Source organism: Symsagittifera roscoffensis, chromosome 6 (genome assembly GCF_963678635.1).
Source record: "Symsagittifera roscoffensis chromosome 6, txSymRosc1.1, whole genome shotgun sequence".
Classification (NCBI taxonomy): Eukaryota; Metazoa; Xenacoelomorpha; order Acoela; family Convolutidae; genus Symsagittifera; species Symsagittifera roscoffensis.
Window position 1 is genome coordinate 44,720,186 of NC_087067.1, and position 18,551 is coordinate 44,738,736.

The 18,551-nt window shown below is 34.7% G+C and overlaps 2 protein-coding genes across 2 annotated transcripts in view; one reads left to right on the forward strand and one right to left on the reverse strand.

The window, feature by feature from the left end:
• Positions 1 to 5,457, forward strand: part of LOC134848770 (titin-like) — a 47,472-nt gene extending 42,015 nt beyond the window's left edge. Inside the window, exons 17-19 of the mRNA XM_063866281.1 lie at positions 3,294 to 3,395; positions 3,779 to 3,922; positions 5,088 to 5,457. Of these exons, the coding sequence (XP_063722351.1) occupies positions 3,294 to 3,395; positions 3,779 to 3,922; positions 5,088 to 5,194 (353 nt within the window). The 3' untranslated portion in view covers positions 5,195 to 5,457. The remainder of the gene's footprint in view (positions 1 to 3,293; positions 3,396 to 3,778; positions 3,923 to 5,087) is intronic.
• Positions 5,458 to 11,788: 6,331 nt separating this feature from the next.
• LOC134848026 (uncharacterized) lies at positions 11,789 to 18,551 on the reverse strand (the record flags this gene model as incomplete). The annotated part of the gene is given in 2 exon segments (XM_063865355.1): positions 11,789 to 12,450; positions 18,116 to 18,551. Coding segments are annotated over 2 exon segments (871 nt in total), but the record flags the coding sequence as incomplete, so codon positions are not given.

Genomic DNA, 18,551 nt, shown 5'->3' on the forward strand with positions numbered 1-18,551 from the left:
ATTCGGGTCTCCCGGTTACTCACGAAGTGTCGATTTTCTGTGATATTTCGCACCGCTGTCAGGATGGTCTGAAATGCCTCTTCATGTTTTTGTTCCCAAACGTAGTGAAATTTAGAAGAAGAATATAAGAGTGGCCTCTATGGTGTACACAGTTGTGCCAAGTTTGGTATAAATTTATTCAGGTGATGGACTGAACCCATAAAACTTTTGAGTTGTTTGAAAGTTTTAGGGTGTTGTAGTTTTGAGATCGCATCAGTTTTCTTATGCATTGGTATTGTTCCGTATTCATTTATGATGAACCCCAGCCATTCGACTTTTTTACAGCCGAATTTGCATGTATTTAGGGAAATCGCCATATTTTCTTGATCCAATTTGTCTAAGACCTTTTTCAGTTTGTCGATGTGTTGCTCTTTCGTTCCGTGGGATATAATTAATATATCATCTAGAAACGCGAAAGTATCCTTTTCGTTGTTTAACGTTAGATCAATGGCTTTCTGGAATTCTGCGGGCATATCCGTGAGCCCGTAAAATCCTGTTTGGAACTGATAAGTTCCCGTCGCTTGCCCGCCAATTATACTAAAGTTACACTGCGTTTTAGTTTTTTCATCCAATTTCAATTGACTGTAGGCATATCGAAGGTCAATGGTAAAAAAATACGTTGTACCTGGTTTACCATTGCCCTCTTGAGCCGATTGGGCCACATTATCGAGAAGTACGTCGATGTTAGGCATCTGGTACTTGTTTTTATGTATCGCTTTGTTAATCTGTTTTGAGTCCATTGCTAGTTTTATTGAATGATCTTTCTTTACCGTTATTACGATTGGACTAATAAATTGTTTGTCGCTACAGCTATCGAGTTTCACGATATGGCCTTGGTCAATCAAGGATTTGAGTTCTTGTTCAACTTTTTCCTGAATGTGAATCGGAATTCTGCGTCCTTTTTGTTGCAGCGCCTTGAAGTCATGTAAGAATTTTGTATGAACTTCGTGGTTTTTTGAGCGTCCGATACGTGTGCACAACCCCGGGTATGCTGATTTAACCCAATTTGTGATGACCGTGTCCGATTGTTCTGATTCTGTTATGTAATTGATTGACTTACCAGTTGGTTTTTCTTGTTGAAGGTGAATGCCCAGTTGTGGTAGTAAATTTCTACCCAGGATGTTTGCCCGTTTATTGTCAACCACCACAAATGGCGCCGTGTTTATTGTCCACCCTCCTGATTCTATAGGGGCAATCAGCCTGCCGAACGCCGGGATTTTATAACCATTGTAGCAGACCATTCTGTTGGCCTCGTCGTTTTGGTTGAGTTGAATACGTCTGGCCCTTGACACTGTATTCTCTAATATGACCGCTGTTTTATTATTTACAAATGACGTTGGAGATCCTGTATCTACAATGAAAGTAATACTGTTATTACCAATTTTAACTCGAATGAGATGTCCTATTAAATCGTTCGTTGTTAGTTTTCCTGCCGTTTCTTCTTCGAAGTGTACAGCATTTACGCTGTTGTCCTCTGGGTGTATGAGTTCCCATCCCGGAACGACATCCCCTGCCTAGAGATAGTCAACATACGCCGCTATGTCTGTGTCCTGGATGTTTACTTCGGGATTTGTTTCTTCACTGATGCATTAACGTTTGAGGAATTACAGAGTCTTGCGTAGTGTCCTTTTTTTGTGCATTTATTACATATTTTGTCTTTTGCCGGACATTGTTGGAGGTGACCGGGTCCGAACGGATTACCGCACTTAAAACAGGATTGTTTTCTGTCTCTCTCTTGTCGTTGCGAGCTTCCCCGCTGTGGTTGTCCTCGACCTCTATTGTTTCCCCTTCTATTGTTACGGTAAGGGTCCCCTCCTCTTCTTTGAATGAACCCAACTGGTTCAGTCTTTATGCCCGTTTGTTGAGAAGGATTTGTCGATGATCCCTGCTTGCGTATTTGAATTTGATTTTCCAACCCTTTTTCCCTGCGTATTGCGTATTCAAACGCTTGCTCCGGGGTTTTGGTCTCGGCTAGTAGGTCTTTTTGTACTTCATCATTTGTCATATTTGCTGTGAATAAGTCTCGGATAATTTCCGTTTCTAACGTGTTATTGTTGCAATTAGGACATTTGAAGTTTCCCTTAATGACCAATTCCGTGAGACCACAGTGGACCTGTTCCAGCGTTTCTGTTTTGTTCTGCTTCCTTGTGAATGCCTCGTATCTGTCAAATGTAACATTACGGTCTTTAATGAAGAGGTGCTCTAATCTATTCCAGAATGCTCTCGTTGATATTTCTTGTATTTTTAGGTCTGGGTAATGTTGGTTCAGACGTCTTTGTCCTTCGTTTCCAAGGCTGAGATAAATATAGCTCCTGACTTTTATGTCGGCTTCCTCCCATGTTATTCCATCCACGGTGGGTCCCAGGTTGTCCAATTGGGCACATTGGTTATCCCATTGTATCTTTTTCTCTTGGTTACGAATGTTTCTGTCCCTGGTTTGTGATTGAGTTTCCCCTTCTATAGGAAGTTCATAACCGGGTTCTTGCGGTTTTCTCACTGCGGGTGGGTCTAGTAATAGCTTTTGTAGGTTTATGCCATCTTTTGCGACAATCCCTAAGTAGAGTTGCTGATTCCATTTCTCCCACTCCGTTGGAGGTTCCGCCGAGGCTTTTTGCCAGAATGGGGCGATACCTAGTGGGTTTTTTGTTGTGAGTGCTGGCTGCGCCATGTTATACCCTCAGCCGTTAGGTGAGGTATAAGCTATGTAATCTATGTAGTCAAAGTCTATGCTTAATCGCTAACTGAGAATAGAAATACGAAGAGTTAGAGAGCAACTTAAATTCAGTTGATAAAGTTAAGTCTGATTCGAATCTGACCTCGAAATCATGAGAGAGACAGAGACTCATAAATAACTATTGAATATGGTGTTAGGTTTAATAGGTACTTAATTTAGATCAGACTTCTATATGGTTAAGTTTACATAATGTTACATAAGTATATATGGTTAGCATTTAGGATGAGAACAATCTATGTATTGTTTTAGGTAGACGGAGTTCTAGTATATCCGTATGGATAACAGTTCTAATCGGTATCTAATATATCCGTATGGATAACACCAGGCTTGATTGTTTCGACCGACTCAACCCAAGCTGTCTATGTTTCGATTATAATTCGACTCGACTTGAGTTTCGACTATGAGTTCGACTATAGGGCCTTCTCGACTATGGATTTTCGGTCGAATTTTGACATATTTTCGACCCGCCCGCGCGGTCGGATCATGAAGCGCAGACTTTGACCCGGGTTGTTCTTTTCAGAGGCCTTGCAGTCTGAGGTGGACATTAAGGAGATGACAATATTGGAAGTCACTCTGTCTCTGGTCGTCGGCTGTCTCTCCATCGCCCTCTGCTACCTCATTGGTATAATATTATCTCCTTTTTCCTATGAGTAGTCCAACTGTAAGATTTAATAAAAGGTTTTTATTTTTTTTTTCAAAATTTGCATCCAAATTTGTTGTTAACTTTTCATAGGTCAAGTAAAAAAAATTTTCCGTGCTCTTTCAAAACCGAGGCCCTATTTGCCAAAAATTTTAATTATTTGTCAAAAAACAAATCAGTTTAAAAAAAAAACCGCGCTATAATGCCGTTTTTGGGCGCTTTTTTGAAGGATGTGACCATGTTTGTTCGGCGTTCCGTCCCCCGTTTTTCAAAAGTATTGGCGCCTTTGTTAGTAAATATTGGCGTTAGTTATTCTTCATTCATCGAAATAATTTTGTTGCCTTGTACATGTGTCATGTCTACAGGGGTGTTAGTGATCTGTGTGAAGAAGATTAGGACCCTAGAGGACCTAGCAACAGGGGTCAAGTTTTCCGAACATCAGCAGTACAGTACACAAAGATCGCAGCAACACCATCAGATGAACGAGTCAAACAACAACACACTAACAGGCAAGAGTTCATTTTTTGCCATAGCTAAATAGGGGAAGATAGTTTACTTGCTTGAAAGTAAACTTTTTCAGCCAATCATATTTGAGCATAGTGCATGCAGGCTCTACTGCTTGAATTTGTCATTTAATTTTACTGCCGATATCGTTCACTTGGTCTTGCTAAATGGGGGGGGGGGGGGTTCAAATGGGCCGTTGATATTTTTGCGAAGACAGAAATCAGACTTATGGTGATAACTTTTCAAAAGTTTTTCAGCCGCTTCTGTTGTTAGTTAGTTTAGCGAGTCCACTCTGTCCAATCCAGAGATCTTGGGCCCAACTGTTATTAAGCGTTTTGAATAGCTGCGCATGAGAGACAACGTTGAAGCGTGTTTCTATGTCGGCAGTGTTTGACGCCAGCTGCACCTCGCATGAAGCTCCTAGTTAGGTATGGAGGGCTCGCTTCTGTTGTAGTTGGGATCTGTAAGCATGATAATTCTAGCACTGAAAAAGCTATTTTCAGAACTTTCAAAAAAAGTTTATGCGCGCGGTATGATTCTAAATTTTCCATACGAACCATATATGGATGTATATGGTTGTGCATCATCTTCTATGGTGGGAAAACCGGGACCGCCTACCCCACCCATGGATCCATGGATTAATACCCTTTTACAACCAAATGATCACCCCTTTTCAATACCTTTTGCGACATCCGTTCTGCCCGACGCTAAAGCTTAGAAAAAGGGCGGAGAGCATGCTAATTATTCAATCTTAATCGCGTAACTTAGACTTTTGGCGAAGGAGAGGGTTTTAAGCAGCCTAAAATAAAAGAGCCTTTTATATCTATTTGGTTGCAATATTTGCAACAATTTGTGACCAATTTTCAGCAACTGTTTTCGCATAAGAAAAATCCTAGATCCTTTCCATTCCATCAACCTAACGATTCTATAATATTATGTCTATGATTATATAATGATCGACGATAATTGTATCATGATATACGATGATGACAATGCGACTATGTAGCAGCTAGATGATGTTGAACGATGTTCAATGAAAGTGCCGGTTCGATCTGATCATAGCATGGCTACCTTATTTGATGTCTATGATTATGTAATGATTGACAATGATTATATAATAAATGATGCACGATGATATAACGATTATGTAACAGTAAGATGATGTTGAAGGATATTCAATGAAAGTGCCGGTTGGATCCAATCAGAGCATGGCCATTCCTAGAAGCTATCTGGCACAACTGGACGCAGCCGGAGCAATGAAGGAGTCTATCGCCTAACCACTATTTCCAAGGATGCTCCACTCCAGATCTCATCAAACACTAAATTTTTAAACTTTTTAAATTTTTTTGGTTATAACTCCCAGAATGGTTATCACGGTTGGTTATAACGGATAACTCGTATTGTAAATAATGGCTTAAATAAGTTTACTCGAAAATCCTCCAAACTGAAAGGCGTCAACTCAAGGTTCGGTAATCACTGTAGTGTGCAAAATTGCGGTGGTAGGCAAACAAGCCAAAGGCCAACAAACCGAAAAGCCAACTAAGCGAAAATTGGATTACCATTTCAACCAGCCAAAAATGAATATTGTTATTCAACAAAACAAAACAACAAAGTGTCATTGATGCAATTTCGGCTTCAAGATTTGGCGGTTTGTTGATTATCCGCCCAAATATCCCATGGGGTTATGCTGAAACATTTCAGATCGGGTAATTCGATTGATTTGGGTCAGGAAGTTTTGATAAAATTTAACTACCTTAAAAAATTCTATCAAAACTATCAAGAACTTGTGGGTAGATTCGGTCTTCTAATACCACCTTCTGTTGGCGATGTCGCATTTTACAGTGCTAATTTTATCGTTTTTACAAGGCTCAAAAAATTTTTTGATCTCTTTAACAAAATCTCCCCTCGTGTATCTAGTAACGAGTGTACACTCTATAAGAAAATAAATCAATGGTTAAGTATATGAGAATTTTATACCTAGTAACGAATCTCCCACTTTTTGAAAAAGGGGGATATTTTTAAAGAGATTCAAAATGAAGTTGATTTGATAGATAAGAGAGGATAGAAATAACCAAAAAGCTAATATTCGGTTCCAAATTTTTCCGCTTTAAATAATTTTGTATGGACATGATTGGTATATTTGTATACTCTATTGATGATGCAGCTTTCTCATATTTTTATCAAAATAAATATTCAAAAAATCATCTGTTATCCGTTTCTTAGAGTTGTGATAAAAAATCACCAAGAGTTCCAAAAATGACTATGGCCGGAAAATTAGCTAAGCTCTGTGAAAAGAAATTTTAATTGGAACAAAATTAGGTGCCCAGTTTGGAATTGATCTCTAATTGTTGTAAAAATCTCACACCAGGACACAGACAAACGAGAGTAATTCTTTCATTAAATTAACTCTTTGTCATCTAAGCAAGAATTTAGAGTTTTCTAAAAGTATCGTGCAAACAGCCGAATGGTCGAACATCAAAAAATTGAAGTTTTAGTTCGGGCAACCAAAAACGAGCTTCACGAGAGCCAAAAAATGAAACATTTTTAAAAAGTAGGATAGAATCCGATTTATACTGTGTGCTCAAAAGACTAGTCCTTAACTTCTAATTACAAACCACGTCGAAGTTATTAAAATAAAATTAAACGTAATCAAACGCAATTATATCAAATACTGGTATTTTAAACTGGACGCCGGCAAAGCAAACTTTTTCTAATTTTTGCTGCTCTCACTTAATGCTTTAAAAAATGTTTGCAATTGATTGTTGGATCTAGCGGATGTTTGAAACGTGTGATATTATCAAAACCAGCTTTATAAAATTCTTCATGTATTCTGAACTATGTTGAAACGCTGCTCAAAATGCATGCTTTCCTAAACTTGCATTCTCTAACTATATGACATTTTTTCCCGTGACGTATAGTAAATGCATTTCGATTATAAATTTGAAATTACCGTTTTTGAATTTTCTTCAAGTATTTAAATAAAATTAGATTAGCTAGTTTCAAAAACACTTTCTTAATACTTAGAGAAAGAATCGTTTGCAATCATGAATTCTACTCAATATAATTTTTGAAAAAAAGATGTATAATTTCTGAAATTTACCTATATTGCTTTTATGACTTGATTGTAAGCATCAAAACTTATCACTCTCAGAGAAATATAATCTTCAGAAAAAAATTGCTTAGCGAATTCTGGTAGAATGTTTGGCTAAATTTTGGCTAGTGACTAGCAGAGAAACTATAAAAAGAAAAGAATTGACAAAATTATGAAATTTGAGAAAAAAAATAAAGTTAGCAATTTTAAAGTCAACACAAAAAAAAACACCGGCAAATGACAAGGTGACGGGTCTGATATAAACAAAGAACTTAAAAACGAGCAAAACAAACAAAATGAAGCATTTTGGCGTGTAACTGAACGAGTTAATCGGTGAGCGTATAATTCTTTCACAACTTGCTTGCCTTCAAATCGAATGAAATTAAGACCAACTGCTGTAATATATAGTGATTCAATATTCGGCTAATAATTTTCTTCTAATTGGGTGCCTTCCTTCTGCCTTGTTTGCTGTACTGCCTCTCATAGTTGGTTTCTAAGTTAACTGTCTGGATCAGACCCGTCTCCTTGTCATTCACCAATACACTCAAGCGTCACATAGTCTAATCCTCGGACATAATGAGTTATAATAGCTCGAAAATAAAACATTAACATCCTACCAGAATTCGCTAAACTATATTTCTCTGAAGAATATACTTCTCTGAGAGGGATAACTTTTCAACCAATTCATTGACTTAAAACCAACTCAATGGTTTAAAAACTTCTTAGGAAGTAACAAAAATGAGTTTTCTATAGTGGTAGAAAAATATTATTTTAGAATTTTTGATATCCACCACCACCTTTTCATGAATTATTTAGTTCATAATGTCTGTTTAACAAATTGTTAAGCTCCAGAATTAAACTTGCACTATACACGTATTTAACTTATGATCAACACTCATCTCTTGTCCTACAACAAAAACTATGAATCAAATTCCCAGGCACTGCATGAATCTGAATGAGCTTGATTTGCATGATTTGAGTTACTGACATTGCTCTTAAAAATCTTCAAAACACTACTGAGGCGTAACAGTAGCCTTTGAAATTTTATGGGTATTTAACAGTTAATGTTTTTTTTCTGTCAATTTAATCTTCTAAAATTTATTTCTGAAATTATAAAGTTTTCAGATAACGTTTTTTCAAATAATTGATTCAGGCACAACAAAATTGATTCCGTTGACTTGATAAATTGAGGTTCAAAATTTTCGTATTTGATTTTTTTTCCATTAGGTAAAAGATTGAAAAATTCCCATTTCTAAGATTTTTTTCGTTTTATCATTTGTTTTTCCAGGTTTAATTTAAAATAAACTGCAATATTTTTATACTCAGTGGGCAGTCACTTTACATTTGAATGCAGTAAATTTAAAAACTCAAAAGTCAATTTTTTTTTCTTTTTTCACCGGAAATCAGGTTTAAATTTCGTAAGAAGCTATGGTAAGTTTCTATGGTGACGAAAAATTGTAATTGTAAATTTTCTATAACTGTTATTGTTTCAATCATCAATAGGTTTGCAATTCGAATCGATCTAATTTTAAAACGATGATATGATTTGCGAAAAAACTTAAATCAAGTTCAGTCACTATAACTTTTTTGTTCCGACCATTGAAAATAGTTAGGAACATTGTATTTGGGTGTATTTTAGTTTTTTCTTTACTTTTCCCACGCAGAATTAAATACCAAAAATAATCATTGGACTGGATTCGAGTGATATATCAAATTAAAGTTCCTTCAGCTGTAATTTGAGCAGCCTTAAATGGTTTCCAAAAATTCCCAGTTTCGAGGAATTTTTTGATTTTCGTCTCATTTTGAAGGAATAACGCGAACAAGTAACGTTCGTTCTAGGAAACTTTACTTTTTTAGACTATTAGGCTCACACAAACTAGATTTTACTATACAAAAAAAAACTAATGATTTTGTTGAAAAATTTTTGAAATGTTCTGTGCTCCTTGCACAGCAACCGGCTATCTTTGTTATCAATTAGCATCAATTTATAAGCTTTATTGTGCATTTTGAACCAATTTAAATTGTTTTAAAATCAAATTTTGCAGTTTTTATTATCAAAATACCATCATTTTTTTAATCAATTTTTGTTGATATGAACTTTTTTCGCAATTATCATATTAAATTTATGGATTAAAAGATTTAAAAACTGTTTTGGTTTTTTTCATTTTTCTTTTTTTTTCGGAAAATTTTTTTAAATAATTTTTAAGATAGTTTGAGCAATTTTTTTGAATAAAGTTCCGCACAAATTTAAGTATCCAACGCCTTGCCAAGCAAAATTTTGAGTTTTCTTCTTGGCATGTGTACATTTTTTAAAACGGAAACGAAAAAATCGTTAATTGCTTCGCCCGTCAGAGAGCATGCTTTTTGGAAATAATCTGCAAAAAAGATTGGCTTACATGTTTGAAAATCATATTAAGACCGTAATTTTTGTCTGCTGAGACTCTTCAAAAAAATAAAGAAAAGGTTATTATAAAGGCTCTGACTGAATTTAATCATTTTTGGTGTGACACGGATTGTTTTTAGTACCTATCAATTCCGCTCCTAATCGCATCAAATTATTTTCAGGATAGAATCAGGTTTTCAGGATAGATCAATTTAATTGGATTTAAATTTTTAAATCTTTTTAACTGGATTTAAATCAATTTAATTAAAAATTTTAAATCATTTTAATTGGATTTAATTTTAATAAGTTTTAATGAGACACTAATGACTTTTTGTACCTGTCAATTCCGTTCCTAATCAATTCAAATCATTTTCAGGTACTAAAAATGACCTCAAGTTTTCAAAACCGATCATTTTAGTTGGATTTAAAAAAATTATTGAATTCCGACTGATCGAACTATATTGAATTTAGATTAAAATCAGTCCTATTTCTTTCTCACTGCGGATAAAGTTAATATTTATTGGTGGGCAACGCCCAGTTGGAGAAAGTAGTTGACAATTTTGGTTTAGCTTCTCAAATTGGTCATGATCATTGATAGACTAATAATCACTTTCGACTGAAATTTTTAGTTTTCATTGGACTGACTCACTGCCTGTAATAAAAAATCCAGACTTCTACTGCATGGTGGCTTGAAAGACTTTCCGTTTTGCGGTCCTTTAATTTGCTAATCGTTATTATTTGGAAAAACTTCTAGTTTAAGTGGTTCTTGATTATCACAGGATACATTTTAAAGTTTTTTTGTGATTCTTGGTTTCGCAAAGTAAATTTGTTTGAAAAAGTTGAAAAATTAAAAAAAAAAGCAAAAAAATCGAATTTTCTCAAATCTGAAGAAATTTCGATGAAACACTTTAGGACAGTCGAATCACGACCAAAAAAACTTTTACTGTGAAATACCGGTCAACCAATTCACAGATTTTTAACTTTTAACTTTATTCAACTTTTACTGATTTTGCGTGGAGAAAAACTAATAAAAAAAGAACAGCAGCTGGTTGCTGTGCAAGTAGCACAAAATTTTTGACGTTTTTTGGGCGCGGTGCAATCAGAACAACGATACTAAAACTTAAAACTTCAAAAAAAAAATGGCACAATCTTTTTTCCCAATTTTTTGCATAATAATTTGTAGATTTTTTGCAAATTGGTTTTGGGAAGAATGAACTAGATGCAGGTTCAAAAGCTAGTTTTGATAAGTAGGACTAACATTTTTACGTTCGACTAAATTTTTGTTTAAATTGTAAACTTTTTATGTGAAAAAAAATGATTTTGTAATTGATTGACCCTTAAAAAAATGTTGTAATGTTATTTTAACACTCCACCTGACAAAAAAAATCATAATAATTCTGATAACAGTTCTGGGATATAATTTTTAAATTTGATTTCGAAAAAAAATAACAAAAAAGTTTTTGAGCTTCTCAAAACTTTTAAACGTCGAAAACATTTGAAAAACTATTTTATGCAAATTATTTTTGATTTAGATGAAATTTATGTATTATAATAAAATAAGTTCAAATTAGACTAGCAAAAAATAGCAAACAAGGCTAGCTTGTACCGAAATTTGGCATATCCTGTGCAGTTATTTTCAAGAAAATTTTTTAAAAAATATCCGAAGAATTTCAATTGCTTTTTTTCTGAATTTTTCTCAGCATTTTTTTTTACTCATCTTTGAATTACAAGGAAGCACTACTCGCAGTTTCAAATTTTAGCTTTGTTTCAGAAAAATACGCTTGTGAATTCTTAAAAATGAGCTTTTTGTCTTATTATAACACCTCACTCGCTCAAAATCAGACAAAATGAACATGTTGAAAACCAGTTTTTCTCTACACCAAGAAAATATAAAGAAAAAATTTAAATCTCGTTCCACTAAAGACTAGAAGGGATCTAATATTGCTTGTTCTATTGTGATGATAATTTGTTGTCCTTGATTTCGATGGAACATTGTTTTTTAAAACTCATAAAAACTAAAACAGAATTAGCACTGGTTTTTCATTGATTGATAAATGAAAAAAATACCAAAGATTTGGTGCCACACTCTCTTTAGTTCACGTGTGGTGGAAATTTGTATAATTAACGAAAAAATGATCGTTCAACTCGTTTTTATTAATGATAATTTCAAAAGCCAAAATATACAAATATGGAAAAAGGTCGTTGACGTTTGCTGGCACCATTTGTCAGTTTTTTTAAACAAGTATTTTTTCATGCATTTTTATGCCAGTAGATCAATATGCAACTAAACATCAAGCCTGTCGGAAAACCGCAAATAAAACAATCACACGCTTTCTTTGATGCAGAAACAATAATTTGAAATCTAAATTAACAAATTTTGTGATTAGTAAATGAGAAAATTAAGATTCTATTTGCAGCAGCCAACAACTAAATCAATAAATAAAAACTTAAATTTATATTTTCGAAACTATCTTTGTTAAGAGTATTTAGAAAAAATATTCATACCACAAATGCAAGCTTATAGAGAAGTTTTATTCTGGATTTTCAAAGTTTCTCGTTTTATCATAAACTTTTTTTTTTCATTTTCGCAGGCCGATGAACGAGTTGATGAACGTTGTTTTTTATTATTCGAGGTGACTTGCAACGTTTGCCGATGCAAACTCTTTCCCATACCCCTCTTGAGTATCGTTCTCGTTCTCGTGAGGGGGGACGGCCGAGTTCGACGGGGGGATGGGGGATAAATTGTAATCATGACCCGGGGTTGGTTGAGTCATAATCTGGGTGACGGGTTCTTTCTCCTTCCTGATTTTAAATCTGTTCACAAACGGTGGCTGTGGAGTCGTGTAGCTATGTCGAGACAGTGGGTACGAAACACGACTTGAGTTCTCGGCCGGTAACACATTCGCCGAGTTGAAACTGTTCGGCCCTTGTGGGTATGATGACGCCATTCCGATTCGGGATGATCTCGGATTTTGGTAGATGGATTGTTGCGTTTGGTCTGCCGAGAGGTCCAACTCGATGGGTTGGTCTTTTGGGGCTAGCTCAAAAAAGTCGGAACTCTGAAACAAAAAAAAAAGGTTCCATCTGATTTCGCGAGAGATACAGGTGGAATTTCAAACAAACTTTGAAAACTTCGCGCCTTTTTTTTCATTGTCTTCGCAAAACCTAAAAAGTCGTCACTTGAACAGAAGTGTCTCGTCACGAACTAGTTTTTGAGAAAGTGGACGAAAAATTTCAAGTTTAAATTATTTTTTGGAAATTTTGACTCTTGAAAGCGTTTCCCTCTTAATCAAGTATACGTTGAGGTCAAGGGGGTTTCAGGTAAATTTTAAGATTGGTGGGTCAAACCAATTCTCGTGAAATATAACGAAAGATGCGAAGGGCTTGACCGTTCCACCCTAAATACAGCCCTGGATCCATCAGAAGATACTTGTCCATTTCAAATCTCGAATAAGTTTTTTCTTTGACAGTGTGGTTAACGAACGAACCAACATTGACGCTAATTGAAGGTTTTTGCTGAAATAACTTTCCCAAGGTTATTGCTCCCCAACCCCCCCCCCCCCACCCCCCGCAATTCAAATAAAAATAAGGGCCGAGGATGGAAAAGTTCTGTATATGTAGAGGTCATTTTTTTCACCAAATGCTCTTTCTTGGCTACAAATTTTAGAGAAGTGCAAATATTAAACTTGAGAACTATAATGCATAATATTTTTATTTTATTTTGAGTCAGTTGTACCATGCTCTTAACATACTTTAGCTCGTGAAAATTATTTGAGTAGCAAATTATTTTGAATCACAATCTCAAATAAATTTTGCCACGCATATTCTCTGGAGAATGGTGTTTTACAACCAATAAGTTCTGAGAACAATTTGTTGGTGGCGTGTTACGGAGCCGAATACCTCGATAGCTGAAAAAAAAACGATTGTTTTCCGGATAAGCGAAATTTTTTTGTTTCCAGGTAGCCAAAAATTTCGACTCGCTCAACGCCAAAAACATGTGGCTGAAAATTTTGAATTAATTTATCATATATATTGAAAAACAATTTTTCCCATTATAGCCCACACCCCAAGTAATTTAATTGCAGACCCTCAGAATAAAAAAATTATATGATGGAGAAAAATATTGCTTTAGATAAGTCGTAAATTCTATCGATTTTATTTGGGATCGACTAGCCTAATTTATTCCAAAACGGTGTAAAGATGTTTTTTTATCAACACTTTCTGTGACAAAGGCAAAAATTTGAAACAAAAATTAGCAGCCGATGTTTTGGCTCTTGCTCCCCGCGTCTATCTCAAGACGTTTACTTTATACTGATATCATTTGGTTATTGACTGGATAGCCAAAAATTTTTTGTTCCTGGATAGCCAAAGAAAAATAAAAACTTAGTATTGGATAGTCCAAAATAAGTATCCCTGACTAGCTAAAAAACAATTGTTCCCGGATAGCCGACAAAATACTGGGTATCAAAGTAGTCCCAGTTTTGTTGTCATATAATTCTATGAAATCGTTTCTATTACGCATAGAAAATGTTTTAAATTAAATTTATCGGATTTTTTGTTAGCTTAGTTTCAAAACCAAATAAGATAGTTTAATCGTTTGAATACAAGTGGTCCAAATTTTGTGTTGCATTTGCTTTTTAGTCAAGTTATTTTGCAAGTTTGCAAGTTTTCGAGAATGCTGCTAAGTCGGTACGCGCCAGTTTGTTTGAATTGTAACAGGCTACTCGAGAATGGTGGCGTCCCTCATGCTTGAAGGACCGAATGCTTGAAATTAATTTTAGCTTGCTTTCAGCCAATCAAAATTGAGCATTCAAAATCTCAAAATCAATCACAAAAATCTCAAAGTAAGAAAGTAAATCCAGGCCATTAGTGTTATTATTCACCGATTAGATAATAAGTAGATAAGTTTTCAAGACTGAAAAATTCTTATTATTTTGAACTCATTAATCTTGATTATCTGAATAGTAATGCGGTTGTAACCCGCAATTTGTAATATTTTGGATCATTTTCCACTGATGTAATACATTTTCTGTTAATATTGACTTCGATTTTGTGAGAAAGGCATTCAGCCAATAGAAACGCTTAGCGATTTTGATTGGTTGAAACTTTTCAAGCATTCGGTCCTTCGAGCATGAGAACCATCCCCCTCGAGAATGCTGCTAAGTCGGTACAGGCCAGTTTGTTTGACTTGTAGCAGGCTACTCGAGAATGCTGCTAAGTCGGTACGCGCCAGTTTGTTTGACTTGTTGCTACATGACCTTATTTGAGTTTGGGTGCTTCAATTATGCTTATAAATCATTTAGTTACAAATCGAAATGTAAATAAAATTAAATTGAAAGGACTTTGATTTAATCTTCTTCATTAGAAAAAATTGCGAGCATTTTTCAAATAAAACAAATTAAATTGCTTTGTATAATTCAAGTCAAAATAATTATCTGTGACCTTGGGCAGTTTAATTGGTCAAAAAATATGGCATTTTAGATTAATTAGTATTTCGGAAACCGTTTGTACGTGTAGAAATCAGTAAAAAAAAGAGTTCGACGCTTAAGGTTAGTCAGCTTCGATCAGATTAGTTGAATGAATAGATACTGCCGACAATTTTATCCTGTCTCATGAATAAACTGTGATTTAAATTGAACTAACCATAAACGACGAAAACTATGGATAAAGAAAACCAGGAGTCATTTTGGTAAAAATGCTGGTGGTAGGCAAAAGAAAGGATAATGTCTGATTAAACATTTTCAAATGGACTTTTTGTTCCGATTTTCGATACGAAAGTAACGGAATATTTGTGCTCGGGTGGGTTTTTTTTTTCAAACAAATTTCGACTTTTTAACTAGCCATTTTTGACGGAATTATTTTATATCATTCGAAAGGTATTGTTGTCTTGAGCTGAAATTTGAAAAGATATTTTACCTGTGATCATTTTTCGTAAAGTTACGGGGGTTTAAAGACTGCCATTTTGGCCAATTTGGGACAATTAACGAGCGATATATTTCGAGCTATTAACGCGTAAGCGGAGAGTTAATCCTCTAAGAAATCGTTCCAAATTGGTTGAAAGAAGCTTATTTCCCATAATTGATTTGTTACAAGGAGCGAATTCTATCATTTTGTACTTAATATGGCGTGTGGGGGGATGATTTTCCTTAAAAATTTCAAATTTTAGAAAAAAAAATTTTCATTTCGTTATTTCATTTAATTTTTTAAATTTTATTACTGCTCCATAAACCTTAAAAGGCAGTCGGAACATTCAGGGCTTTGCCCTTATACAAGCAGTCTTGTTTGTACTTGTAAATCAACAAAATTAAATGCCAGTTTAACGGTACTTATTTTGAAAACTTGTGTTCTTACAATATTGTAAATCTCTCGTGTATTTCGGATTGATTTTTATTTTAAAAATCCTCCTGTCTTGAGCCGCTTTACACTTATCGCGGAATGCGATGAAACTACAAAAACTAAACAAAAGTAAATGTGATTTTGTTCAACACCTTTTCATCAAAGACAAAAATGTGTAGACTAAAAACCGATGAATCTCTTGAACACTCGTGAGGCGAGCTGCTGTTTTCTTAAAAATTTCCGAAAAAAATCTCCGACAGATAGTTTAATTGACCTAACTTATTTTGAGTTCTCCTTAAAAACTTCAAAAACAAAGCATACCATCAAATTTAGCGCAGATGCGAAAGTATGAAACCTTGTTCAGGTTTGCTGGCCAAAATAGAGCAAAAGAGAAGCTTTTGAGTGACACAGGGCGTAATATTTCGGAAAAGCGAAGCACCTATTGGTGACACAGCAAAGAAAAATTGGTTATAAACAGGGCGGTGTTTCTATAGAGTTGAACAATTTTTTAATATACGAACACGACTGAGTATCTAAAAAAACTAATAGAAGTCTAATTGAAAGAAATTAGACTTCGCTGTCAAAATAGGTAGTAAGAACTTGGAACAACCCGATAAATTGAAAAGAGCAGTTGACCAGACCAACGCAAACGCTTATTTTTAAAGACAAAAAGGATGTGTCAAGGTCGCTCTAAAATTCACGCATGCAAAACATGATCAGAACATATGTATTCATCTTCAATCTAACTATTTATATACAATATTTAAATGACGTTTCATTTGACACATTATTAAGAAGTCCTCCTGTTGACATGTTTAGTAAAATGAAAACGTTTTGCAAAGTTCAATATGCTTTTATTGAATTCAACGTTTTAAAGTGTCAAGGTCATCTATTAGTTCAACTATCTGTTGGAGCTTGAACTCAATAACTGCACAGATTTTGCCTTATTTTGCATTTATACAAATTCTCAAAGTTTTTGGTTCAATCTTTATTTGACAAAACTGAAAGTTTCAACCTTATAATCGTGTGCTAGCAGGGTACACTCATGGGTAGCATGTTTGACCTAATTTTAATACTGTTATAATTCTTTGGTTTCCAAGATGTGGAAACTTTTCATTAGTTTTAAATTATTTTTTTTTCAAAATTTTTGATTTGAAAACATTTGCAGAAATTGAAAATCTCTACCCCGTGATACGGTGCTCTCAGAGTACACTACGGAATTGCAATTCTGCTCTCCTAATGTGACTGCAGAAATCAGCATGACTTTTGAGATAGGCTGTTTTATTCCATAAAACTCAATTTTGAAAAAAAAACAGAACTTGAAAATCTCAGCCCTGTGGTGGGACCGCTCAGTGTACACTCAAAGTTTGCAAAACTGGACTCCATTTTATTACTGATCTTTCTTTTTAGTTTTAGAGATATGGCTTTTTAATGATTTTTTATTTTTTTTTCAAGAACTTTTATTTGAAAAACTAGCAAAAGTTGATATTTTTCATGGTCCTATGATAGTTTGCTCTCAGGGTACGTTTTGGTGCTTTGATTCTGCCTTTTACATTTAATAGTTCAAGTTCTTTGGGTTTTTGAGATATGACAGTTTTTTTTTATTTTCAGTATTTTTCAAAATCTTAGATTTGAGCGAGTTTAACAGAACTTGAAATTCACTATTCTATGGTAAATTCGTTTCAGAAAAATCTCAAGGGTTGCAAATCTGGCCCCCCATTGATTACTGCTCAAACTGTTTTGTTTTCCGAGATATGACGTTTCTTATTTTTTTTTTTTAATTCAAAAAAAAAATTGTTAGGTGTAAGCAAAATTTAACAAAGTTTGAAATTGTCAACCACATATTGTAAGGCTGCAAGGGTGCTCTAAGCGGGTGCCAATTTGACTTTTTTAAAAACTTTTGATTTTCAGTTTCAGAAATTTGACAATTTTATTTATTTAAAAGTTTTTTTTCAGTAAGTGAATGTCTTTTTCAAAAAATGGAAAAACGCCGCTTTAAACTGACGACTTTTCTAAAGTCCTTAAAAATCTGATGAAACATAGCAGTTATAGAAATATGACCAATGTGGTGAAAAATAACACAAAAAAATAACTTTAAAGTTGGCTAAAAATCTGAAATAGGAAACCCTGATGAAAGGTCCCAGTTTAAATCAACGGTTTCGTTACATATCGTTGTTTTTATATATTTTTAGGGAACTCTTTCGCGTTCAACAACTGATCTGAAGCACCACATATGCAAGTCATGAGCTAGTTTTTTTAAAGTTATTTTTGTCTGTTCCATCTTTTTACAACTCATTTTATCACATAAGACATGAATATTTTTTATAGTCTTATATTTTTCATAGCCTTTCAAATGGTAAAAATAGAAATAATTCTTCATAGCCTTACCGACATTGTTGTTGCAGATCTTGAATTAGTTGTCACTTTCAAATTACCCGGATCCTTGCCAGGGTACGCCTTCAGAACAGGTCGCGACACAAACTTGTAGGGCACCAAATCGCCTCCCCCTCCTTCTTTCCCCACAAAATACTCCCCGCTAGGAAGCATGCCCCCCTGTTTTTCTTGTCTTGATTTGTTTTGCTGTCGACTGTATAGCTTTGCCGATGATTTGTTTGAGTTGAGCTTATTCGCGTAGGCGAATTTCGAAACATTGACAGGCGTTTCGATATTCCTGTTGAAAATAAAAACATGTGAGTTTCCGCCACCGAGTCGAGGTCTCGTAGACTCCGAGAGGTCAATTGTACTCGTGTTTTCAGACTTGATCTCGTGGTTTCTAACTGACCGGGGTGGCTTCTGCTTTCTGGGAAGGTAGTCTAATTTGGCA